This window comes from Agelaius tricolor, unplaced genomic scaffold (genome assembly GCF_023055355.1).
Source record: "Agelaius tricolor isolate 1412-34295 unplaced genomic scaffold, bAgeTri1.0.p SCAF_16, whole genome shotgun sequence".
NCBI classification, from domain to species: Eukaryota; Metazoa; Chordata; class Aves; order Passeriformes; family Icteridae; genus Agelaius; species Agelaius tricolor.
Genome location: NW_027269276.1, coordinates 13025753 through 13053106, shown reverse-complemented (window position 1 = coordinate 13053106; position 27354 = coordinate 13025753). Strand labels below are relative to the sequence as shown.

The 27354-nt window shown below is 40.7% G+C and overlaps 1 protein-coding gene across 1 annotated transcript; it reads left to right on the top strand.

Moving 5' to 3' along the window:
• The first annotated feature begins 13719 nt into the window (after positions 1-13719).
• On the top strand, positions 13720-27111 carry PYGO1 (pygopus family PHD finger 1). The gene is made up of 3 exons (XM_071441583.1): positions 13720-13908; positions 18298-18383; positions 20123-27111. The coding sequence occupies exons 1-3, from the start codon at positions 13860-13862 to the stop codon at positions 21242-21244; spliced, it is 1257 nt and encodes a 418-aa protein (XP_071297684.1). The 5' UTR covers positions 13720-13859; the 3' UTR covers positions 21245-27111.
• The last annotated feature ends 243 nt before the right edge of the window (positions 27112-27354 follow it).

Below are 27354 nucleotides of genomic sequence, written 5' to 3'. Positions count from 1 at the left end.
GCCCGCGGCCGCAGCTGTGTCTGTTCGAAGGACAATGAACAGGGAGCCAAAGGTGCGCTGTGGAAAGCCTGGCTGACCTAGCAGGTGATCCGTAGCTCTGTTGAATGTTGGGGTTTTTGTTATATTTTTTTTTCCTATGTTTTGGTTTGTTTTTTTTAAAGCTCACTCATTTTGAATGTTCGGTGGTCAAAAAACGTGAAAGGAGTGAAGATTTCTGCCGAAGGTTAAAAAATGTGTCACTGGAGCAAAGGGAAGGCTGTTGGCCCTTTTGCTGACTATCTACCTCAGTTTGCCGAGAGGTGAACTCTGAATGACGACTGCTTTACCTCATTTGTGTTCTAGTTGGTCTCAGCTATGGAACTGATGATACTTCCTAGTAGTGTTGTTTTATTTTGGGGGTTTTTGTTTTCATTTCCCTGCCCCAAGTGGTGTGTAGAGAGGGAGAGTGTGTGTGTGTGTGTGTGTGTATGTGTGTGATTGTACTCAGTGATCAGGGAGTTGTATAGGTTGGTGGACAAGATTGTTTAGCTGAAGCTCTGTCTTTAAAAAGAAGGAAACCTCAGAGTATAAAATGTTATGATTTCATGTGGTTGACACAGAGTATGTTAAAAACTGGGAGAACTGGGACTTCCACATGAAATCTTTTGTACCTCTTGATTTCTTAGACCCTCAGTAAACCTAGGACAGTGCCTTTCCTCAGAACCCTGTGCCAGCAGCTGCTGACAGCATATATGCTGTATCCCTGGGGCTCTGGGACATGCTGGATTCCTCAGTGTGACAAATACTGCCCCTGTATTCACAGTTAAGGCTAAAAATAATAGCAAATTGAAGAAGTACTCAGCATTTTCAAACAGCTTGGCTTTGCCTGAGAGTTATGGAATAGATAACAACACTGAGTATTCCAATATCACAGTACTTCTTAGCAGTGGTGCCTTGCATTATATATTATGAAATTACTGATTTGCCTTATTCCTTTTTAGCATTCATAAAGTTCCTTTGGAGTACAGAAAGATGCCTTAAATGCTTCTTAGATATTTTGAATAAGCTGTAACATGAGTTTATAGTTCATTTTCACCCATCTTTGAGTGCTGATAAGCAGTGCTAGCATTGTAGTATGTCTCAGAACTGTTGTTAGGATGCAAACCTGCTCCTTGCCTTCACCTAGTGTGCTATTAGCCAGGAATTTTAGCTCAGGGAGTGACTTTACCTACATGCCAATCTAAAACTCTGATTAGGCTACCATGAGAAATAAAAAAGCCAGAGCTTTAGTTGAAGAGTCTGTTGAAAGAGGTGAGTACTGCTACTGCCTCGAACCCATGCAATTCCTGTTTTATACTACCTCCTTTAAAAATGATTCTAGTGTTTTTTTGGATTTTGTTGTTGTTGTTTTTTCCTGTACTCAGGGAACAGTTTGTTACTTTTAAGCTGCCTCACGGAAACGTGAAGCAAACTGACAGGGTATCATTTTGTGTTTTAATAGGAGAGAGCGAGAGACAGGGGGGAGGCTGGAATCATCCAATGTTATAAACTTGCCTGTATCTATATCCAGTCCTCTTCTCACTCCTCCTCTTTCCCTATTCTACTTTAAAAAAAAGTAAGAAAGAAAGGAAAAAAAAAAATTAGGCATATGTTTTTACTTTAAAAAATTGTTTAAAATATAATGTTGTGAGAAATCAACCATCGGAACTCCTGGCTCTATTTAAATCTGTCAGAACTCCCACTGACGTTACTGGGGCTGAGATGTCACCTCCAGGTGTGCCAGGCTGATGTCACCTCCTGTGTTGCTCCTCAGTATCAGTAGGTGGTCAGAAGTTGTGGTAAGCCCTACTCTCATGGTTGGATTGTGCTGAGGGATTGGGCTCTGGTTCCTGGTTTCTTTCCCCTGGAGCTGTTGCCAGTCCTGAAGCACACAGTACACACTCACCAGTGGCCATTCAAATGCTTGAAGAATGGTCTTGTACCAAAGACTTTTCTGTGGAGGAGAAGGAAGCCACATATTATCCAAAAGGAAATGAACTAGTTAAAAAGCTATAGGTTTGAAGAGCTGAATACATTTTATTGTATGAGTAGTTACTAACAAAAACCAATAGGACTTCTTGATTGTAGTAGCCGATTGCATAGGTGAGTTGTATTCAACAATTTTAACTACCTTGTTGTTACAAGAGCCTTTAAAGAAAGTTAAAATGCCAGCAGATATCTCCAAAGAATTCCAAGTGTAATTTTTTTCTCCAGCTTGTAGTTGATGAACAGTACAGTATTAAGAAAAATATTTTTAAACAGTTTTTTTACTACTTGCTGAAGAAAAAGAAAACTTTTCACCAAAGATTTATTTTCGGTCTTGTCAGGCAGAATGTGTAGTGTACAGCAGAGTACTGTTTTTAGTTAGGTAGAGTGTGAATTAATCAAAACTAGAGTAAGAATGTGTAACTGTAGCATGAAGTTTCACACTTCATCTTTCAGAGTAGCCTCTTGTGTTAGTTGCATTCAGAAAGAGCTGATATGCAGATGGTAACTGCTTCTCCAAAGACTTGTTTGCTGTAAGTACTGGCAGTGGGGTATAATGGAATGATCCTCGTTACAGGTAAATACTGTAAATCCCAAACTCTTCCTTCCAAAGACTCATTCTGTAGTTTAACCTATGGATAATCTGAGAGAAACAGGCTTCAAATAAAATCTGCCAATCTGATACAGATGCTTGAAGTTCAATAGCCAAAGAGTTGAAAATACTCAGTGTATTAGAGAGCAGCACGTCCAGAGCTGGATTCATCACTTAATGTTTTATCAAGGTACTTCTTATCAGCAAATAAATAAAACCAAAGATATTTAAGGTTACCTCAGCGTATAGGAAAGCTTAGTTAGGCATTAATTATTCTGTCTTTTTCTTTATTTTTATGTTAACCAAATATAAAACATTTCTCCAGAACCCAGTCTACATTCATGTGCTTCCCTTTGGCACAGTCATGATTTCTACAGAACAAAAATCCTTTCCTTAAAATCCATGGCCTAGTACTAATATATCACAAGATTTTGTGAGAGAAAAATTGTCTTATGATTGAAAACACCAATAAGGTAAGCAAAGGAATATCCAGAAAAATTGTAGAAATTTATAATGTCTCTGTTGAATTTAATAGCAGAATCAGTCCTTCATAATTGTAACAGTGCAAAATTTAAAAAGTTTAAATGCTTCATAGCCTTGAAGGCAATGCATGTAATTATAAATATGATCTTACAGATGATAATTTTTTTCAAAATCTATACCCATGGCTGTCTAAGGGAATGAATTTTCCCCTTTGTTCATTCCATTTGCCTAGAAAGAGCTGGCAGAACACAGCAGGCAGACTGGTTTCAGGATTTCCAGGTTTTTCTTCTAGGTTATGTCTGTAGAAACTGGGTCCTGGAGAAAAAAAAATATAATTTCTTAATTATGAATTTTGCTAAATATGTTCTGGAAGATGAACATAAATGTGGAATTTAGTGTTACACTATGTGAATTGATTTTGTTTAAGTGTTGTAAGAACTAAGGGGCCATGGCAGGTGCGATGAGTGTATGTGCAACCCTTGCGTTTAAAAAAAAAGCAAAAATGTTACTGTTGATGTGACTTGAAAAGCATCAAAACTTACAGAGAGAATCTGAAAACTGACTTACCATGGTGACAGTGTTTGTAAGAGAGAGTCTGCCCATCAGTGCCACAGCAAGGCCTGGAGTCAAAACTAAATGCTGAGTCTGCCCCAGCTACACTTGTGCGCTTCCTTCATGTTTAACAAACACAAAGCACGGCCATCTCTCAGGAGCCAGCAGGGCTGGGGATGTGTGGGCTGTGCAGGACAGGGCACAGCACTTGGTTACTTGTTAATGGCTCTGCTATTGTAAGAGAAACCTGACAAATCTACATATCACTTTCAGTAATTTCCTATAGTGGCTCTCCATTTTTTGGATAACTGATGAGATTTTTTAACAGAAAAGAGTATCAAGAGATTGCTTTGCCTGTTTTTAATTATTCTTATAGTTCATTCCTTCTCTGGGTTTAATCCCAAGTTTTTGATATGAGCTTCATCTTGTTTGTCTTACTCAAATCAGGGTCCTCATCCTGTTTCTTTTTAAGCCAATGGGAGAATTAATTTGTATTTCAGTTTACATAGTCTGGACAAACAAAATAAGCTTCTGTTTGTTTTTTAAATTTTCACAGTACTATTATTTTAAAAGACAGAAGTCTTAGAGAACTCTCCATGAATCTGGTATTAGCCTGTAGTAAACACTGAATATTTCAAATCAGTTTACCTCTTTTTCATTGCAAATCAAGTCACCTTGAATGACTTCTCATTTGCTGCAGCCTGGGTGTACACAAGCAGAGCTACTGCTGGCTCTCAGTAAAATGTTACTCTGAGCAAACTCTGACCTTTTGTTCATTTTCTGAATTTTTGCTCATTTAATGAAGTTCATGCAGGGAAAATTCCATCTCCTAACATGGGGAACATTGGTAGGTTTTGCAGGGCACTCCATGTTTAGCCCAAAATCCCATTCATGGCAACCAGAGAGAGCTGCCCAGGTGTAATGCTGGTGGTATTTCACAGAAATCAATTAACTGACATTATTCCCATAAAATTGAAAGCAGAATTACACTTAGTAATTGGCTAAAGTGGTAGTTTTTAGCTTGAGCAATTGTTACACCCTTGCTAGCTGCTGCAGCTCTGCTAATGGCAGGCAACCTCTAGAGCAGAGGGATTCCTGTCTGCAGGAAATACTGAGCACCTTCCTACAATAACACTGTGTAGCATTTTGGTACATGTGTTTCAGAAACCACAGTTCTTCAATACAAGTCCAGATCACTTTTGTTGACAGAGAAAAGAACACAAAATCAGCTTGGCTAAAATGTAAGTTCATTTCTTTGAAATTCCTCTAGATTTATGCTGAGCCCACTCCTGACTGACTCAAAAGGGATATAAAAACATGCTTGAGGCTTTGCTGTGTTGGGCCCTCTGGTTCCATAGGGCTCCTTCAAAAAAAAAGAAGTTTTCAGCTTTTTGTGGTTGCATATACTCACATTGCATCTGCCTGGTGTGTTTTCAGTGAAGACTAACTGTATATGAAAAACTGATTTATACAAATGTTGCTTTTTGATTGTTTGGCTTCTTTTTTTTTTTTTTAAGTTGTGAATGCCTTGCCAGTGTAGGAGCCAGGTGTGTATCTGACATTGTGGTGGTCTGGATCCTTTCACTCTGTGTGCCATTTTCTTCCAAGGGCAGCAATGGCTGACTGGCTAATGGAGGATGGAGCTGAATTGTATTAATTTTATATTTGTCTCAGGGGATCAGCTCCATGAATTCCATTGCGTGAGGGAAGCTAATGTTTGCCCTGATTTGAATGTAACTTTTTAATGTCTTTTAAAAACTATTTTGTTTAATAATGTGGATTTGTTTTTCTTTTTCTAGCATTCTAGTAAATGTTACCTAGTGTGTTGGTTCATTTTTCCCCTCCAGGGTTGTTTATATACTACCCCAAGGTCATGCCAAAAAATAATAGAAGTTTAAATGCCAAATGTTTATGAAACTGCTGTCTAAATACTGATTGATTGCACAGTTGAAATAAAAGTTTTCCTTAGTAAAGGTGTTACTTGATATTTTATTTTCAGTGTCTCTGAGGAGTGGCTCAAAACAAGGAAGATAAAAACTGCAGGCTGAGCAGATAGGGATATTGTTGGCACTTCAAGTCATAAAAAGAGGTAGACAGTAAACTGAACTTATAATTGAATTTCATAGAACTTGCCCAACCATGTATTCATTTATCACTTATGTACCTGGAATTGTTTCCCACCTAAATCTCTGTGTCCCACTGCTGAACACCCATGCAAGGTCTCTGTTCTGCTTTATTTTCATGGGGTGTGAAACACGTGGTTCTCAGTGCAGTTGCTCTCCAAAGCCTGGAAAGCTGCTGACAAAGCTGCACTGCTGAGTTTCCCCAGCACATTTACACCTGTGGAGCCCCATGTTCAATGTATGACAACTGAAAATGCAGCTGCTGTTGGTCAGGAGGCAAACTGCTGCTCTTACAAAGGACTGCATGCTAGATGGAAATCAGTCCAGTTCAGTTAGTGAGGAAGTTGTGTTCTGGAGGGATTAAATGGTTTCTGTTCTGGCAGGTTGATCACTGATTGCCTCCTGAGAGCAACAAGAACTTGGCTGGGCAGTTCAGAGCTGGATTTAGAGTAGTGGTGCCCATGCAAACTACTGGAAATGAAACCACAGAAATTACTGCTGTCATTTACAGGGTCTCTAGGGAGACTAAATCAAAACATCAGTGGAAGTGGAATCTTGCAGTACTTGGTAGGTTTGACTTCTGTTTTTGTCTATGTTGTTCCCTAAAAGATATGAATTCTTTACTGGCACTGGATACTTAATGGAGAAGGGAAGATATTCACAGGTATTTCAAAGTTTTGAAATCACAGTATTGGGAATTGAAGATTTGACATAAATGTCTGCTAACTTTTTTCCATGTCCAGGAAATGACTGTTTCTGAATACATTTACTTCTTACTCTGAGCATCTGTAAGAGCATGGGCCCTGTCACTTCTGGGTGCCCCCAAGAGAGAGCACACTGAACACCCCTGGCAGTCAGAGCTGCTCTGCTTTGTCAGTGTCTCCTGCTGATCACTTGGGATGCCTGAATTCTGCAGTAGAACCATGAAGTCTCTTTCCTTTTGAATTCTCAGAAGACAAATGAAATCCCAAAAGCCTCATCATGCTTCTTTATGAATCACAGCTGTTCCTACCTGCAGAGTCTGCTTATAGACCAGTTCTTCCTAGCTTATATGACATTTATCCCTGGGAGTTTTAGAGCACCAGCTGTGGAGATTATTTATAAAACCAACTCTAATCCAAAAGTCTTTACTCCTTATGTTCAAATATAGGAGCACTGAAATATAGTTATTGAGAGATAATTGAGAAAATCAGACCAATGCTGAAAATATGATCAAGTATTTTAAGAGAGTATTTGTAGAAAATGAATAAATCCTAAATAGAGTAAATAAATCACATTTTAAAAGTTAACGATTTCAAATAACTAGGGAACAGTCAGTTGTGCAGTGATAAAAATGCTCCACCAGTGCAATCCACCAGAGATGTTGCTCTTTCTCTAGGTAAGAACCAACTGCAGTTTCCAGTTATATTCCAGATTCATTTTACAGTCCAGAATTCTTGTTATCAGTGGCAATCACTAAATAGTAAAGCTCCATCTTCCAAGGAGTTACTATTGCAAGAAAAGCTTAGAAGCAGCCCTGGTTTGGGGTCTGATGCTGTGCTACCTGCCTGGAGTCTGCCACCAACCTGAATGTCTGGGCTACAGACAGGTGAGTGCTGGGGGCCCCCTGCACTGAATGGCCACATTCCTTGAGGTGACAGCATTGCTATTGCTTTCTTTAGTTTATCAGTGAAACAAGCTACAGTCCAAGCTTGTCTGTTTTTTGGATAAAGGGATCAATACCTTGGAGTATGAAGGCCTGGGCTATGAATCTCCTTTGCACCTGAAGCCTGACTTCACATCTTGTTATATATGAAAAAAGACCTCTGCTTTCCTTTCATTTATTGAAGTTACTTCTCTGAATATACACAAGTAAATGCAGTTGGGTTTTCTGTTTGGGGATGCATAAACATTTGTTACCTGTAGGATTAAAGTGTGCCCTATTTCTAATGCATGTTGGCACTGTGCAGCCCAGCCTGTTTCTCCTGCCTGTCCTGGTGGCTCTGAGGCCCCTGCAAGAACCAGCTGAGATGGTTTTCTGGCAGTGCTGCCAAGTGGCCCAAGTTCCTCAGGGTTTCTCTGGAGAGATGACTCCAGCATCACTGGAAGCTGACCAAAATTCCAGGTGGGTTCAGGGGGTGCTGGATACTGTAATTATCCACAGTTTTGAAGGGTGAAAGTAAATTTTTATGGGCAATGGAAGATAATGTTTCCTATTATACTCTGTGGGACATTTTAAATCACTGCCTAAAACACTGGATTCTACTTTAGCTGGAAATAAAATGGGGACTCCCCAGAGCTCCTGTTAATAGAATGGTTTTGAATTTCCTTTTATCTGCATAGCAATACACTGGGAAAAAAAGGTTTTCATGAGTAAAGCCGCAGATTTCTGGCTGGGCTGCCAGGCTATTGCACCACATGAAAGCAGGAAAAGTGTTGCATACACTGCAGCTCACTACAGCCTTTTAACAATTTGCAGTTTGGTGTGCTGGTCTAGGAGATTCACTCCCCTGGTTTGCTGAAAACTATCACCAGGAGGTGGGTGACAGACCTCAGTCTGTGCTGCCTCCTCACTTCTTGCAGTTTACAGACACAATAGCATAAAACAATCCCACTGAACTACTTGCTCATAGCCTTCCTTATGATAGGTTATACAACTGAAGTTGGAAGTAAGATAGTTTACAGCACAGACTGTAAAATAATAATAGTAATAAAAAAATTCCATTAAAATTATTCATGTTAGCAACCATCCTGCTTTGGAATAGGTCCTGAATATTTAAAAGTCAGTAACAGCTTGCTTGGGCTCTACCAAATAAAACAATCTGGCTTTGCTTTACACAAAACCCACAGTCAAGGCAGAATGAATCCCTTGAGATTGAGATTTCCAGCTTCAAAGGATAAGTAAACCCCAGGCTTGAGTTTCTAAGTATTCCAATTAAAATTCTTCTGATAAATCAAAAGCAAGACAACCCCTAGTTCATAATAAGAAGAATTCTGGCTTTTAAAACACTTTACAGAAAAATGGCTATATTAAAGAGGAAAGCACTCTCATTTTTTATAAACTGCTTCTCCGTCTCTGTGGTGTAAGCAGGATAGGATAGAATCAGTGGGGAAGGTCAGTGTGTTAGAAGCCATTGCAGCACAGCTGACAATCCCAGGAGTTCACCTGAGCTGGGAAGGCTCAGAGGTCACCTCCATGCTGGGCTGTTGGGCACAGGGTGGGACCCTGGCACCCAGCAGTGCTGGCTGCTGCCACAGCCTGGCATTCAGAGGTCTCAGCCCAAGTGGGGGTGACTGGAACAGCCTTTTAGTAGGAGCACTCTGCAACTTGCTTTAGCATTCAACGAGGTTTTACGAGTTTGGGATGATGTTTCTTTTATGTAGCTCAAGTGGGCCAAAACGTGGAGCCCTGCCCTGCAGTTGCAGATAAGAAAATGACAGGATCCCCAGAGGAACAGCTGTATAGCATCCTAAAACCTCTGCCTCTAAATTTCTGACTTAGAATTGTCCCCACTAAACATAATACATGCCAAGTAATTTAATCCAGTTTGGTGTTTGCAGACAGATAGTGCATATCTTTTAAATAATTCTACATTCTTTCCTTGAAATCCTGGATTTCATGTGAATTTTAGCCTGGGGATTAGGGAGGCTCCTCTCAGATGCAATGGGTGAGTGCAGCATCTATGTAACTAGGTCACGGTGTACTTAGGAATATTTAGTTATCTGTTCTTGTGTTCTTCCCTACTTTAGTGGCACAATAAACAAAAGAGGGAATGAAGATGGATTTGTTATCTCCTCTCCTAGGATGGCAGAAGAGATTTCATTGTGGAGTTTTTTTGCTACATTTTCTAACAATGTTTGTGATTTTTCTTTTTTTTTTTCATTTTGCATTTTGTAAGCAATGAAGTGCAGGAATTAAATGCTTCCCTTCTTTTCATCAGACCACGATAAACAGGAATATGCAAAGGATTCAAGATGATGATCCAGAAAGAGCAAGAAATTGCATTTCTTTCCTTTCCCCACAGAGTGTCCCCATTTCACTGTTCGTTGCTCAACAGGCGACCACCTCTGACTAGGCAGAAGTCCATTTTGCAGAGAAGCCTACAAAGGTTACTCAAGCATGTGTTTGTCCCTTTCCAAAAGGTATTGTATTGCAGTGGACAAGGCAAACTGAAAGTTCCCTTTTACTTATCAGAGAGATTTTATCTGTCTTGGTGACTTGAAGATCAAATGAGGTTTTTTAATGCATATACACACATACTGGATTGCCTGTCAAAACTTTTGTTCTTTGGTTTATATATAGCTGTAAATACAATAATTAAACTTAAGTTCCTACATAATCAATATCATCTTTATATTTTAATTCTTTAGGTACTAATTAATTTTGATATATTGGATATAAAACTTTATAATTTAAAAGTAATGGAAAATTGTAGGTTTTAACTTTATAAGTCTTCTGTTGTTGGCAGGAGTAACTGAGTGCATGAAAGCTGCTTTTTCTGAGATACTTCAGCATATACATGTTTCAGAAAGCTGAATGTAAGCTGAAAAAATAAATATGCACCCAAAAAAATCAATTAGTCTCACTAGGTTTCATAATTAAGAGCTTGCTTTGAACTTTAAAATTTTTGTTCGAGTATAGATATGACACTAGAGTGGCCTTTGTACAGCTGAGACATTTTTTGATCAGTTCACTAATAACTTGTCTTGCAAAGCTTAGAAAAATGTGTTTCATCAACCAGTGATTTGCAATGTGACTAGACAAAGGCATGATCATTGTCAGACTTGTGTCATATGGCAGAAAACTAATGTAATGGGCTACAGATAAAATCTTACATTCTTTCATGGATCAATTAATAAGCCAATGTATTTTGCGCTTTTTTCCTACAAACAGTTTTGTATTCATTTCAGATTGAAGTTAAAACATGAATAAACAATTAATTAGATTCTGTTTTGTATTTTGTACTTTATATTATGTGGCTAAGTGGCTAGTGCAGAAGTTTAGACAGTCCTAATTTTTGCTGATTAAAAGCAGAAACAAAACAGATGTGTGCTGGTGGGGCCTGGTTTGCATCACCAGAACAGATGCAGCATTCAGCAGCAGGCAGAGCAGTTTGCACTGAAATGGCTTCAGTGACTCATGCTCGAAGAGTTTCAGTTACAGCTACAGCCCAGTCAGGTCGGCAGAGATGCTCTGCTCCTGACAGACCCAGACCTGCTTAACACATTTTGCCAGAGTAGTGTCAGCTGCATAGCCAGCCAGGCTAAAAAAGCATAAAAAGCACATCTCAGTGTAACTTATAAACATGCACGTGTTCAGTTCTACTACCAACAAAGGGAGGTGTGGAGGAGGAGAACAAATGTGTCTGGAGCAGGGGTGTAACTCCAGCAAAACAGCAAACCCAGATTTTTGGTATTGTCTCAGACCTGACAGAAACTCCCTCCAGCCTTGATAAACAGTCCTGTTTATCACACTGGTGCTGTGAAACATATACAAGGTTGTAGAATTAGCACTTAAATTTGTTTAACATGAAAAGAGGCCTTTTAGAAAAATGACTTATTGTATTTTTTCCCTCATAGCAAGTGGGGGGATAGACTCTACTGATGCTGGAATACTGTTACAAGATAAAACTATTGAAATCTAAATTTCCTTAAATGTGTCCCTTTTTTCCAGAAGAAAATTATTTCAGAATGACAACATCATTACAGTTCAAAAGGACTTTGGAAGTCTTGCCTTTGAGTCCAGCATCTTGCATAAAGCAAGTCTAATGCTGAACTTGGACCAGGTAATTCTGGGGTTTGCCCCGTTGCAAGCTCGTTTCAAATTATGAGTCTAATTTTTTTGTCACACTTTTCTGTGAAGAGCTTTGTCTCTCTTTTCTTGGTAACTTCCACTTAGGTGTTGGAAAGTTGCTAACTAGCTATCCCTAAGTCTTCTTAATTAATGCCAGCTTTTGAGAGGAAGAAATGTTGGAGTAATTTTAAGGCCAACCAATGAGCAGTGAGGCTTATCAGGTGGTGAATTGTGTGTCATAATGAGAACTTCTGTAGATTTTGGGGAAATATTTGGGATGCTGGTGTAGCAGGCACCTGAGCCAGTGAATTAGTTCCTTTCAGAGACCACATCAGCCATTTCCAATGAGAGTTTAGAAGTGAGTCCAACAGGATTCCCACAGATTGCTCACAAAAGACCTGAGCCAGTTAAAAGCTGAATTTGGATGAACAGCAAAACAGACATAATTTTTTGCAAGTAGAGCACTGGGTTAAATCTGAATTCCCAGCTCCCATTTCTGATGCAGACAATGTCCCCGTAGGAATCTTCACAGGCTCGGTGACACCAATCTGCGCATCCATAATTACAGTCTACATGCCATTACACGGCAGCCGTGCACAAAGCTCCTGCAGCCCTGGGAGAACCAGCCGGGCCTGCAGCAAGCTCTGTCACAGAAAATGCAAATCTTTTCACAGATAAGGCACATCTTCCTCCAAATATAGACAAGCTCACACCCACCTTGCTAATATTCTGTTCAGTAAGATTACACAGAATCAAGCAGCACATCCCATGAGAATACTGGCTGTGTGCTGTACTTTGAGGTACGTGCATCTGGGATCGCTGCAAAGTAAGAGACTGTGGACAAATAAAAATGATGTCTAGGGAAGGACAGAAATCAACATAAATTGAATGACTTTCTCCACTTTACTTTTGCATTTTGTATAACTTAGTAATAGCCATACCAATATCTTAAGGTTACATTCTTACATGAATGTAACCTTTTCCCCTCAGAAAAAGTATTTCAAATACTGGAAAAGTATCAACTATCCATCTAACAAGAAGGTACATAAAGAAATAGCACTGACAAGTATTTCGAAGTCAGGCATGTAAGCAAACTCCTTACTGTACAGCTGGGCATTTTTTATCCTCATAGGGAGAATAAATCTTTATTCAAATGGTACTTTTAATGCAGTTGATTAACAATTTTGATCTAGATCAAGAACTGCATACCTAACACCTCTAAAATGCAGCCACTTCAGAAGATGGGAAACTGAGGCAGAATGTGTTTGCACAAGATTACACCGACACCGGCAGCGATTTATCTGTCCCGTGTGTTTTTAAGGGTTCGGCAGAGTTTACCGACGCCACGAGGGCACCGGCTGGGCCCAGTGGTTTGTGCGGTACCCCCAGGCCAGTGACCCGGCCGGCGGGTGACACCCGGTGTGGGGAGCCCCTCCGTGCGGAAGGTCCCCCCGCCTGCCCGGGAGCCGCCGGAGCGCGGTGCTCCAGCGCTTTAACACCCCCCCAGCGTGGGCAGAACGGGAGCCGCAGCCCGGAGGCGGGAAGCAGGCGTGAGGCACGTGCCGCACCGGAGCCGCACCGTGGAGCCCCTGACGGCCCCGGAGGCGGTCCCGGCCAGCGTCCCCCCCCGCACGGCGGTCGAGGCGGCCTCTGCCCCCTCCTGCCGCGGCTCCCGCGCTCACGGGCGCTGCCAGCCCCGGCCCGCCCCGCGGCTGTCCCGCGGCCGGACCGAGTCCCGGCGGTGCCCGAGCGGAGGGTGGAGGCGCCGGCGGAGCCGCCCCAGCGCGGCGCCTTTGTTCCGAGCGGCGGCGCGGCCGGGCCCCAGAGTCCCGCCGCGCTCATGGCGGGAGCAGGGCGAGCCCCGCGGAGCGCCCCGCGGCCGCTGCCGCCCCTGCGCGCCCGGGAGCCGGCGGGCAGCGGGGGCTCGGCGCGCTGAGCGGCGCCGTGTCCGGCGGGGGCGCTGCGCGGGGCCCGGCAGCCCCGGCGGCGGGGGCCGGGCGAGGCGGGCGCCTGCAGCCTGCGGGGGCCCTGGCCGGCGCGGCTCGGCGCTCCGCGGACCCCCGGGCGGCCTCCGCGCAGCGGCGCTCCGCTCGCCGGACCCCGCCTGGCCTGGCCCCCGCCGCGGGCTGTAGCGGAGCCCTCCCGCGCCCAAACTTTGCAAAGTCTCGTAGCTCCGCTGCTGGGGCGGCGGCGGCGAGGGCAGCGGCGGGCGGGGGCGGCGGCGGAGGAGGCGGGGGCGGAGGGGGCGGGGTGCGGGCCGGCGGCGGCGGCGGCAGCAGCATCAAAGAGCCCCGATTCTTGCCGCCCTGGGAGCCATGCGCTGCTGTCTGTAATGTCAGCGGAACAGGAGAAGGACCCCATCGCGCTGAAGAGATCCCGAGGTACGGCGAGGGCTGGGCCGGGCTCGGGGGCGGCCGCCGCTGGGGCCTGGCTCCCGTGCGGAGCGCCGGCGGAGCCGCGGGATGCGCGCACCGCCCGCGCCGCCGCTGCCCGCCGGGCTCCCCGCGCAGCGCAGCGCGGGCCGGGCCGCCCCCGCCGCGGTCCCTCCCTGCGGCTGCGGCGGGGCCGGCGGTGCGGGGGCCGCTCGAAGTTTGGTCGGTGGGGCCCGGCCGGGCCCCGCGGGCTCCCGCAGCCTGCGGGCCCTGAAAAGCAGCCCCGGGGCTCGCCGTGCGCGCAGGTGTGCCCCGCGGGGGAGGGCGGCGTGCGGTCCTGTCTCTTGTGTGTCTGGGGATGTGCAGCGCATTAGTATGCAGCGAGCATACTGCTGGTGCAAGGGAATACGGCGGCAGTGCCACATGTCCGAGTTCGTGCTGATGCAGAGCCCATAAATTACACTTGAGTGTTCGCTCTTCTGCCCCCAGTCCTGGCTCCTGTGCTTGAGTGTAGTTGGGATTTTGTCTTTCCCTTTTCGGGAAATGAAAAAAGAAAAAAATCGAAATATTATTTCTTTACTAATAGCACTGGTGTATGGCTCTGGTGAGGTTTGAGGTATGCGTTTCTTTCAAAGGAGTAGGGAGAAGGGCAGAAATGCAGGGTCTCCTCCGACTTCGGCAGTGCAGCTGACTTTAATGGCAGTGGCACATCAGCCTTCGTAGCGATTGTTGTGTCCTTATAGTCCTTAGACACAGAAATGCCTCTCTGAATGAAATAATCAAAGACAGCAGGATGGGTGACTGACTTGGGTGAAAATCATGGCAAAATTATAAAATTTGCAGTTTAGTGCTTCCTGTTTTCTTGCCTCCTGTTTTGCCCCTGGAATTCTATTGTTCTTGGTGTTTTAAGCTTTTTTTTCTGGTTGGATAAGTGGGAAAAGGTGTGGATTCCACGGTGCATATTGTCATTGATTTACAATTTGCTTTTCTAAAACTGCTATAGTAACAGCTGGATTGCAAGCTTGAAAATGAGAGAATGAAGACACACAGCAGTGTTACAAAGGAGACTGGGATTCATTAGACTCCTCCACTCTCAAGCCCTGATTCTGCAAATATTAAAGCATATATGGTTTCACATGCTGGAGTTACCCACCGAGTTCCACCTGATTACAGCTTATTATCAAAACTGTTTACAGTCTCAGGGCCACAGAACAGGCTCACCAAATTTGGTTGAAATGAGACTATTTTTAGTTTTCTGCCTCTAATGAAAAGTTTATTCAGCCATTCATGTTTCTTGGGAAAATGTTCTTACTGAGATAAAGTAGTAAAAACCTAGACTGAGATTTGTCAGTGAATATGAAAATATTCCATGCTGTATTTGCAGTATGTTAAGTATGGCATAAATTACATGCAAAGTAAAAATCCCTTAATGTGTAAACCAAACTACAACTTGCAGTTCTCCTAACCAACACTGAAAATGCCCATCTTAGGTATGTACGAAGTAAAAGAGAATATGAGGCTTATCTCTTCTCCTTTGCACAAGTGTGAATGGCTGAAATTAATTTTATCTGTACTTTAATAGTGGAATAGTTATCAGATATGTATTTGTATCTTTAGATCCATGAGATAGGTGATGTCCCAGTCAAAAGGATTGTATTTTTGCCCAAAAAATTAGTCTTGGACAATGCATAATTTTTCATTAGTTCAGCATTCCAAAATGCTTGGTAGTCCTTTAATGAAAGTCTGTGTGGTAGGTACCAAAAGTGACTTTGTGGAAAGTTTATTTTGGCTTCATGAAAATGAGCCTTATTCACTCTTTTTTTGGAGGTATGCTAGGACTAACATTCTGTTTCCTTTCATGTATAAATTAAATCATTATAGAGCCCACAGGGAAAATATAAATTCTTAGGGCTGAATGAAATCATTGGCCTCACACAGTGAGAAGTGAAAATACAAAAGGTTTGTGCCTTTCCAGACACAGGACTCCCTTCTGTAAACCAAGGCATGTGAATGGCTTTGCTGATGAAAGTAATTCAGGTAGAAATTGATGGAACTTGTCACTGGAATTCTCATGTTCATATGCTGATGCTTTTGAAGAATGATGTCCCAGAGAGGGAATTTATATGTAGTTTTGTAAAGTCTTAACTTCAGCTACTGTAAACCAGCATTTGTGTATGACCCTAAGTATTCTACTTGATCACAAATTTACTGATGTCTGTGCTGCTATTGTTGAATTTATTAAAAGAAATCTGAATATTTGGAACATTTTGCTATCAATAGTTAACATCAATTATTTTTTAAGAGTACAAGGACATGAAAAGGAGTGTCATTTATGCAGTTGTGAGGATTAGTGTTCACAGTGCAATCTTACACTAAATTTAGTATAAACTTATAGGAATGCTGGAGAAGAAGCTTATAGAAAGTACAGGAACAGTTTTGAGGAAATAGATTATAAAGAAGATGATTTATAGATTTGAAATTGAGGGAAAATTTGCCATCATTTTTTATGTAAAACCTTATGCTGTAGTCATTTAGTATCTACAGGTAATGTAGTGACAATGCTTCATAGCACACTTAGTATGTGCAGGATTTTATCTTCTAAATCAAGGCTAAAAGATCTCTTTTTAAAGAGTAATCCCTAGTTTCTCTGATTGTACCTTAGACCATAATATGCTATGTGCAAGCCTGAATTTATTTTGAGACCTTGGTTGTGACATCATGCCCTTGTCTTTGAAATTCAGACTTAAAATTTGATAGGTGTTGATCTGGGATGTCCATGTATCTTCTTTATGTGTAATGAAAAATAAAATCAAATTTTACCAGTGACAGCTAGAGCCAAAAGGAACTTATTAAAGCAGAGGCAGAACTGGATTCTTACTTGAAGTAGGACTGGTAAATTCCCTGAAACCGCCAAAAAAAAGAAAAAAAAAGGAGGCGTGGAGGAGGAAGTGCTGGGAGTGAAAATTTTCAGGCCTCCTTGATCAGGAGTATTTCAAATAACTTGGATATTTTGGTCTGTGTACAATAGGACTGCTACTTCCCTGTGAGAAGAGATTTTGTGTTATGTTGCTGAATATTCCTAAAGCTGGCTTACCTGTCTGCTGGGAACACTTGTCTAACAGAGCAGTGTAATGTCATACATTGTGCTGCTTTGCATAACACTGTTGATAATTCACAGTTATCTCCAGGTTGTCTTTGGTAATGAGGACCTGTGTGTTCAGCTGGATGCTTGCATCTTGATAAAGTTTGACTCATATTCTGAATATAAATTTTAAACAAACAAGAGTAAAATTTTTAGGTTGGATTGCCTGCTTACTGTTCTGTGCTGTTACTATATATTTATATAAAAGAGCAAATAAGCTATTATCCTAATAGGCCTGGGGAAAAAAGAATTAATATGGTTTCTTAATATAATGATGTTAGTACTTGAACATGTGTACATGTGTTGCTCTGGTATCACCTGAAAATGCTTCTCATACTTCAGCTCAGGGTTTTCTTTGCATTCCCATATTGTGGCAATTTCACTTGAGCCTGTGAAGACAGACTGACTGGGATAATAATGAGATTGCCATTTTTATTTTTCACTGATGGTCTAGCTAGGGTTTTAAAATGGAAGCCACGATTTATACAAATTTGAGAGCTTGTCCCACTGTTGTGAAAGGTGGAGAATCCCAGGGGAAGTACAGATATCTCTTTGTATTGCTCAGGGTGAAATCTGATTGAGCAGCCAGTGAAATGAACATTCCTTACTTTTTTTTGTGCCAGGATAGACTTGCTCAGTTATTTTATAACATTTCTACAGAGGTGAGCTGGTTCACTTATTATTGGCAGGCGTCTTTTTGTTTGATCAAGTCTTGCATTTAGTGAAATTTAGATTTGATGCACTGGAGATTAGTCTAAACAACATGGCAAGTTTTCAATGGTTTTTGTTCATGGATCTACTACTGTTTGCTTTTCTTTTCCTTCATGGTGGATTGTAACAATCTGTTGTATATTGTTACACTGATGCAGTGTCTATGTGAGTTAAGAGGTGAGTCTTAGACATGGCTTTTTGCAGTTCTTTTGAAAGTTTCATGATTTATGCAAACAAGAAATACTTCTAACTGGTGATGAGGAGATGTTAAGAATCAAGGGGCAGATAAAAATAAAATAAATGGAAATGTCTATTTCAATAAGAATGAGCATGAATGGGACATGAAAGTGGTAGCAGACAGGTATAGGAGGGATGTTAGCTTACCTCCAGATGTGTGCTCCTTTAGCACTTGCAACACAAGGCACCAGAGTCAATGCAAATTCAGTATTTGTAACAGGTATCTGAGGCTATGGTAGTTAAAGGCAAGCTTACAATACAGTCTGCAATATAATTAATGTACTACTACACTGATTGATATCTTGTAGGTGGTGACAGTGGATTGGATGGGTTAGGAGGACCAGGAGTTCAGCTTGGGAGCCCTGATAAGAAAAAGCGCAAAGCGAATACACAGGTAAATTCCCTTTGCTTCTTTTGAATTCTTAATAAACTCAAATGTTGTTTGCTGGTATGAGTGGCTCTCATTGTTCAGAATATCAATTTCTTGTCACAAATAGCAGCTACATACCAAGTATTTCAGTTTTACTTTGAAGTTAAAATCTTCCTGAATACTAGTAATTTGTACTGAAGTTATTTTAATCCCTGTAAGTTGCCAAAAACATATAAAGAGAGGAGCACAGAGAGACTGCAACAACTGGGATTTTCCCCATAGGGATTTGATTCTGAGGCAGACTTTTTTTTAATGACTTTGTAGCCATTGGTAGAAATCCATACAGTGTGAATAGTTGCCATGAGACTACTTCTTACCTTACTTTCATTCCTGTATGTGTAGGTTTGTGGGCTAATGAATCAGTACAGTTTGTTAATGCTTTGACCAAGCTCTTGGCATACACTCCAGGTGATTTCCAAGCAAAAGCTAAATCAGGCAGAGCTCCTTTCCAGTGCATCCTTGCTATGTGATGTTTCTATGCAGTTGTTCTTTCCAGAAAAGAAAGCCTCAATACAAAATATCTTAAGCAGTTGGGTATCTATAGTGCCGAGTTTTCCTTTGTGTGTTCATTCAGCTTTGAGTGAGAGTATCTGTTAATTTGGCACTGCCCAGTGGGAATACCTTTATTTATGTAGGTAAAACAATCACTTTCTGTTAGGCCATGCAGAGTCCATTGAGATATGGATCTGTTTTCTTCATTTCTGTTTTGTTTTGTTTTAAAGTAGTCACACTGAACCTTGCTCTGAGAAATATTCCATTACTTTACAAGGCTTCACACCTCTTTTTTTACTGGAGTTTCCTTGTGTTCTGGAATGGTAATAATTCTAGAGGACATGCAGATTAGCTTGTGTTCCTTCTGACCAGGTTAAAATTTGCAATGCAGCATTTTTTTTTAATAAATTTTCAGTCTTAGTTCATTAGTACTTAGAAGGAAGTGCTTTCTGTGAGCACAGTTAGTGTGAGGGTGAACCCAGCAGGTGTTCCCTACAGGCTAATCTAGAATGAATTTCAATTGTATGACTGCACTGGTGACATTTAAACAGACTCTGGGCTCCATTAAACACTTGATTATGCTCTGTAACCAGAGCATAATCCTGGTGTTTCATACCTACTGACTATGCTTTGCAGACTGTCCACAATCACTGAATGCTGTTTGGTATAGAAATGTACAGCACAGAATATTCCACAGGCTATAGAGAATACCAGTCTGCTGACTCCTATATTCTAAATGCCTTTTTTATGGTTACAGCACCATTAGCTTTGTATATCTTCATGGAAGTGGGGTGTCTTATGAGATGTATATTCAGTAACATGAACCCAAAATGAAGTTAGGGAAATGCTTCAAATGTGCTCTTCAACATTTGGAAATACTTTCTGTATGGGTTTGTGACAGTTGGATTTCTATATTGTTGCTTGTCTTTTGTAAAAGATTATGAAATAGAAGTCACATATCAAGTAGTATTTTTAACTGCAAACTTTTTAAAACTCTGAAACTACTATAAATCACTACATTATCTGGAGCTCAAGCTCCTCTCCTGCCTCTGAAATTTCAGACAGCCTGGCAGGGTACAGTGGGTGAATTTTACACAACAGCTGAACAGTTCTTTCAGCAGTTGTATTGCTAATCCAGAGCCTTTGTGGTTGGTCTGTCTTGCAGGGAAATACTAAAACTAATTCAAGTGTTGTATTTAAAATATTTGTAGGGGTCGTCATTTCCTCCTCCATCTGAATATGCTCCACCACCGAACCCAAGCTCTGACCACCTTGTAGCTGCAAATCCATTTGATGACAACTATAATACTGTGTCTTATAAACCACTTCCTTCAGGAAATCCATATTTTAGTAATCCTGGTTATCCTGGCTTTGGAGGCTATAACACTTTCAGAATGCCACCTCACATGCTGCCCAGAGTGTCCTCACCATATGGTGGTTCTTACTCCCTCAGAAACCAGCCACATCCTCTTCCTCAAAACCCTGTTGGCATGGGTTTTAGTAGACCCCATTCTTTCAGCTTTGGTCCTCATGATAACCCAGGTTTTGGGAATCAACCACCTTATGGCAGTGGTCAGATAAATCAAAATGTCAATATGTCTGCTCAGCATTTCAGACCAAATCCTGGGGAGAACTTTGGCCATTCTGGTCAGATACCTCACCCTGATGTGCCAACTAACTTTGGTCCTGGAAACAATCCAAATTTTCCAAATTCTCAGCTAGAGTCAAACCATTCTTTTGTTCCTCCACCAAACACGTACAACCAGACAAAATCATCAGCACAAAAGCAAGACTTTAGTCAAGGTGCAAGCAAAGCATCCAGCCAGAGCACTGCTGCTCATCAGCATCATCACAGGACAGAGGACGTTGTGAGCCAAGGTAACAGCGACCTGAAAAACGTTACTCGAAACAATGTGGTGAACCAGGATAACAGCCATTCTAACAGTGCTGAGAACACCAATGCTGGCCACTCAAATGGGACCCAGAGCAAGTCCCGCCAGCCTCGAGGTACTGCTGAAGGGTGCAACTCTGAAAAGAGCAGCAAAACCCCCCTCCATCCCAGTCGTCACGGCCACTCGTCCTCTGAACCTGTGTACCCGTGTGGGATTTGTACACATGAAGTCAATGATGACCAGGATGCCATCCTGTGCGAAGCCTCCTGTCAGAAATGGTTCCACCGGATCTGTACAGGCATGACAGAGTCGGCCTATGGGCTCCTCACGGCAGAGGCATCGGCAGTGTGGGGCTGTGACACGTGCATGGCTGACAAGGACGTGCAGTTAATGCGCACCAGGGACACTGCAGGGCCACCTGCACTCAACACAGAGGGCTGACAGCCTCAATGGCTGCTAGTGGAGCAAATACTTGCTAGGAAAATTCGGTTACAAATTGGGTACTTCACTTTCTGCAGACAATCAGTTGTGTTTGATTGCTGTCATCTTTTTTCCCCCTAATCTGTATTCATTCATAAACTTCCATCTCAGCTTTTGTACTCTTAGTTTTATGCGTGCAAATGTTTTACAGGATGGAATATTTTTTGTTTCTGATAAAACTGTAACTGACAATTGATCGGAAGTAGGATGAGCATTGACAATATTATTGAAGGAAAAAATGTGCCTGTATGAATAGCCCTAATTTGCTAGTGTATATTAATGTGTTAACTAACACTAGCATTTAGTGCTTGGTTTTAATGGTACTATATTTGCAAGTACTCATTACTTTGTTTTTTTTCTTTTGGTGTGAATGTCTGTTATTGATGTTCTTGCTAGCCTTTCTTTGAATATTGTAGAGATGACATGGAGGAATGTGCAGTACTAATAGTTGTTATTTTAGGGTAAATACAGAGAATTTTGTATGTGCTTTTTCCTATTTTTGAAGTAAAGCATTAATGTGCTATTCAAAAATCATGAATTCATGCTTAGTAACACAATGAAACCCTCTAACTATTACACACTTCTGTTTCCTTGAAAAGGCAATAATCTCTTGACTTCTCAGCAATTACATGCTGAAGGCTCTTGCTAGGCCTTGCATTATTTGGAAATTTTTGTGAAATAAGATTAAATTGGAAGAAGAACACATTGAGTTTATGAAGTCCACTGCTTTAAATCTAGAGAATGCCAGAAGTAGAGTTGCACATGTAACCTTAATTCATCTATCTTGAGGACATACCTTGGGATGCAGTCTTTGCTCTGTCACGGTTGTGCAGTCATGCACCTCTCTCTCATTCTTTCTCACTGATGGTTCCAGTCTCCTGCCTCAGTGCTGCCTGAGGATTGGGGATGAAGTAGTGCACAGAAAATCCTGCCCAGCTCCTAGGGCTGTCAGCTCCAGCCTGCTCAGTCACCCTGAGCTTACACAGCCCACTTGGCATGAAGGAGGGGGCAAGGCAATGGAGTGTGCTCTCTGAATTGCTTGATAATTTGGCTAGCAAAGTCTTAAATCTAAATTCCCACCACTGCCTCAGCCAGTCTTGCAGTGAGGGGGTAGGAAATCTAAGGTGAAGAAAGAAAATACAGCTGTCATATCAGGTGAGTTTAGCTCACATCAGAACTAAGTAATCAGAAGTTTAGCTCCTTTGCTAAACCTGATATCCTCCTGACAAGTATGCATGGCACTAGAGCTTCATGTGTGATGCTAAGAAATTCTCTTTTAATAAGGGTAATTTGATCCTATTCTTGATCTCAAAAATAACTCCCCTTCTTTTTTGAATGTTGGGAAGCATCTAGCCTTGAACAGTTCAGCCTTAGCAGTGTGATGAAGTTGCACATGCAACTGAAAACGTTTCTTTTGAAAGAAATATTGTTTGGAATTAATAAAAGGAGGCACTGTGATAACAGATTCTGCTTGGATATGTACCACTGTACTGGAAACAGTCTTTAAACAGCAATTAAATCATATGCCAAGCTCACAGGTACTAGACATGTTCCTTAATGTGATACATTTTTCAGGTCTGTGAGTGATGAGTGATATAGGAGTTTATAGAGAATTCAGTCATCTAATAAAGAGGTAGTTTTCATGGTAAGCCATGCTAATGAGTGAAAGTAAGGCCTGTTTGATAGTTCACCATTGTGTTTGATTTTAAATGGGCTCTACTGTGTACATTCCTGGAAGATCCTGTGCAGATCTACACAACTTGTTTTATTTTAAAAGTGAAAAGTTTTGCTGTGTAAGTGCAGTATTACCCTGCTGGTTTTTTTGGTGGGGTGGTTTTGTTTGGTTGGTTTTTTTGTTTTTTGTTTGTTTTGGTTGGGTTGTGGGTTTTTGTTTCTGGTTTTGGTTTTTGGTCTTTTTTTTGTTTTTTGTGTTCCTCTCATCAGGAAAAAGAAAATGATATCTAGAGTGTAAGTGACATATTTTATATCTTGAGAATTTTCCTGTATGGAGATGTGAAGTGTAAGATAGATCCAGAGCTGCTGTTTTCATCAGTAGTTGCTTTAATTTAGTACATTAACTAGACTAAATCTTGTTTTGTTAGAGGTGTGATTTTAAAACCACCAAGAAAAAACCAAACAAGCAACAACATCTGTTAAAGAGATTTATTCTTCAGTAGTGCTCCTAATGACTGACAGACTGTTTGAAGTTGCTTTTGCTGCCTGAAGTAGCAGTTAAACCAAACCTTGTTCAGATAGATTTGTTCCTCTAGGAATCAGTTTAATCTCTGCAACAATTAGCACTGTGAACATAATGGAGCTGGTTCACACCTACAGTAATGTAAGTGAAATCAGAATTTTGCTCAGTGAAAATTCAACCAAAGCTCCAGTGATGATATTATTACCTTTCCCACTCCCACACCCCATGCCTCTTGTGAGAAGATTTTGGGGCATTTCTTCTCAGAAATCTAATTCATGTTTTGACAGTTGGAGCAGACATTGTATTTAAAATAACCATGTATTTCTTAATCTTTTCCTCAACCCAACATGAAGTTAGGCAACTATTTTCTAGATTAGCTGTCAGGACATTAGTATTTAAACATAGTGTTCCTAAATACTTAAAATCATCTGGAATATCATTTTATAAGGCCTTAAATTGTGGATTTATGAAACTTATTCTAACCATTTATTTTAGATTTTTTCTAAACTGGTATTCTATTGGGTTTGTAAATTTTCCTCATTTCAGTAAATTTTCCTCATTTATTAACTTGTAAGTTCAAGGCATTAGCAAATGTCAATGATGTGAAATAAAAACAAATGAACAACCGACTCCACACTTGTTAGGACAGTCATGTTAGAGATAGGACTGACAAGGATCTCCAGAAGTCATCCAGCCAATATGCTTGCCCTACTGATATGCTCTTGGCATACTTGAACTCTTTGTCTAGAGAGCAGTTATATTTTGGTTTTCTCTGCATGTGTTGACTAAGTAGTAGTTCAAGTATGCACAGGAGAAACAGCAATCATGTTTAATTAGTGAGGTACTAGGAAAATGTCAGCTGATTAGCATTAGAAGTTAGTTCTAGAATGATGGGTGGGAGGGAGGGAGGGCTGGCTAGAATAGGTGAGGTTTTTGTAATACATGAAACAATTTGTATTGAACTCTCATGTGCTTCTTTCATTACTGGTGATTTAGATTGTACTGGTGCTGCACACCAAAAATATTGCAAAGATTTTGTAAATCTTGCAAACCTTAACATTTTTGTGGGAAATGCCTGTGTCCTTTTACATGGTTTCTGGTCATGATCAGAAATGCAGCCTTATATTGCTCCCAAATTTTTTTCCCGCTCAGGCTGAAATAGACAGGTATAAATTGGATTGTGCTGTCCTTAATACTTTTTTGCTAGTGACCAATTTTAAATGAGAAAACATGGAAGGGACAGTGCTGGATACAGACCAGAGGGCAGGTAGCAAAAATCCTGTTTCTTCCTGTTTTACTCATTCCCTCTACAACTTGAAACTAGCAGGTTTGTGCTTGTCTCTTCTGGAAGAAGATGGGAGTGATGCTTACTTCCAAAGGTTGTTTAGAGGCCTAGTTTTTATTTGAGGTCTTCTGATGAAAGAAGCTAGAGAAAAGTAATGAAGTTTGCTCTACTTAAAAGAAAACTATAATTTTGGGGGCTGCTCAAAGAAGATTGTACTTTGTGACCTCTGAAGTTTTTAATCTAAGAACCAGTTTTGTAATCACATTTTTCAGGCTTAATTTCAAGCATGTGACAATTAATGAAGTCGGTGAAACTGCATGCACACAGTCAAGAATGTTTTAAAGTGTTTGCAGTTTGGGGCCTGTGATATTTGCAAGTGAAATGCTTATATGGTTTGAGATTTTTACAAAATCAGTGGTGTTAAAATGTAGCACCTTTTTAACATTTGTCTTTATTCCAGCTTAATACAGTAACACATCTGCATTAAATATATCCCTCTCATTTTATAAATAAGCATTGCCTGTCAGTAAAAGTATTGGTGTAACATTTTTAAGAAAAGGAAGTCATGCTTCTTATCATGTTGTATGTGACTTAAATGACTGTTTCATATTAAAACTAATCTTTCCTTATGTACTGCTTAAATATACCTGTTTTGGGATATCAGTTCAGTACTTTTTATACAATCTTGAATGTGTTCCACATTGGTGACATGTATTTTTGCAACAACTTTTTTGTTTTGATTTTAAATTAGAGCATGTCTGATGTAATACATGCATTAGTGCTGTGGTGTGTGACAAAGTTAATGTATGTAATTCAAATTGGAAAAGTTTCCAGACTTTGTCCAACATTAACCCTGTGGCCAGGGATTAAATTACTATGTAATACAAATTATTTCATACCATGATGTGTTTTAAGCTACTCTATGAAGTATGTGAAACATTATTGTTTATGGATTGGTAGCTGGTGAGGTGTCTTGCATAGAATGAGGTATGATAGATGGTAGCAGTTAATAATTAAAACTGAGTACCTTTCAGAACACACAGCACTGATATGCATTATCATCTTGTTGACATTACTTAATATGAATTTCTTAATATTATCCACTGATAAATGGGTGAACATTTGGTAATCAGCTCTTGTGTGTGAAAATTCTATTCTAACACTCTTTACTTGTTTCACAAAACATATAATTTTTTGTTTGTTTAGAAGGCATATAATTTTTTTGTCTATTGGATGTGATTAGATATATGCAGGAGGATGTAGAACTGGATGTATTTTAAAGTTATTCTGCAGTTGCTAAGTTTTGGCAGAAGCTTTCTATATTAGAATAGACTCTTCCCTAAAATTGGAAACTAAGTGTACTTAGCAGAACTCTTTAAGGCAATATAAATATCCTACACTACATCTTGAGTTATGCACATTCACTTCTTTATGTGGAAGTGATAACTTCTGCTTTCTATAGAAGAAAAGAAAGGTCCCTTTAGTGGCCTAGTGCTGTGTGTCATCAGTTCTGGGGTAATTAGTTCTGAGTGGTGTTCAGGCCCTCAGAGTGCTGCCTCTAGCTTGAAGTTTTCAGTGTTACCCTTTGTCTCCTGGTTTAGAAATGGCTTATCCCAGCACCATGGGGAATAACTGTTTCTGCATTGTTTACCATACATAATTTTCCTTTTCATGTTCAAAGAAACTGTTTCAAAATTATTTTTTGCTCCAACCCCACCTTTTTCCTTGGAGATTTGTGCACTGTATTTCAGGAATTGCTGTACTGGAGACATTTTGGGATTGGAGTTATGAGAGTTGTCTGTTTCTGGACACTCATCTTTTCCTCTACAGAATGGTCGAAATCTGAGCTTCCTTATAACTTAAGGAGGGCAAGCTCTTAATATATCATTTTTTCTTTTTGTTTTTCTTTCTTGATAGTTTCTTTTCTTTCTGAAATGTGAAATTATACAAAGTTGTTAGGGACTTTTATTCAAAACTTGGTCTTTCCTCCAAGCTTGTGTTTGTGGCCTTTAGAGCAGGCACTGTGGTCTTTAGGGCCTTCTGACTTGGAATTTTTTGTCCACCTTCTCCTTTTAGAATTAAAAGTGAGTAGAAAAAGGCAAGTTACCAATCTACTGCCATCCAAACAATGCAAAATATAAGCTGATTAAGATTGTTGACATTTAATTTTTTTTTGTTAATAATGATGTGATATTTTTACCTTTTAGAAGAACATATATCAGAATCTGATTCAAGTGTTCTTGGAAAATGTATATGGTAGGCTTTGTCCAGCACTGTATGTAACTTTGTTGCTTTCTGTTGTCTAGTTTCAGTTTCTTTTAAAATAAAGATAATTTTTGTGGGGAAGTTGCCTGTGGACTTTCTGCAGATGAAGTAATGCCTAGATGGATGCTTCTCACATTCTGCCTGCGAGAAGGCATTTGGATTAGGTGTAATCCTGCAAGAAGCAGCATGAGGTCATATGGATCAGAAAATACAGCTCCTGCCTTTCTTGGAGAGCTCCACTGTTCTGTAAAGGTGCTCATCTGCAGTGACTTCAAAGCAGATGGGAAAAGATCTTGTACCTTCAGCCCTATTTCTTCACAGGAT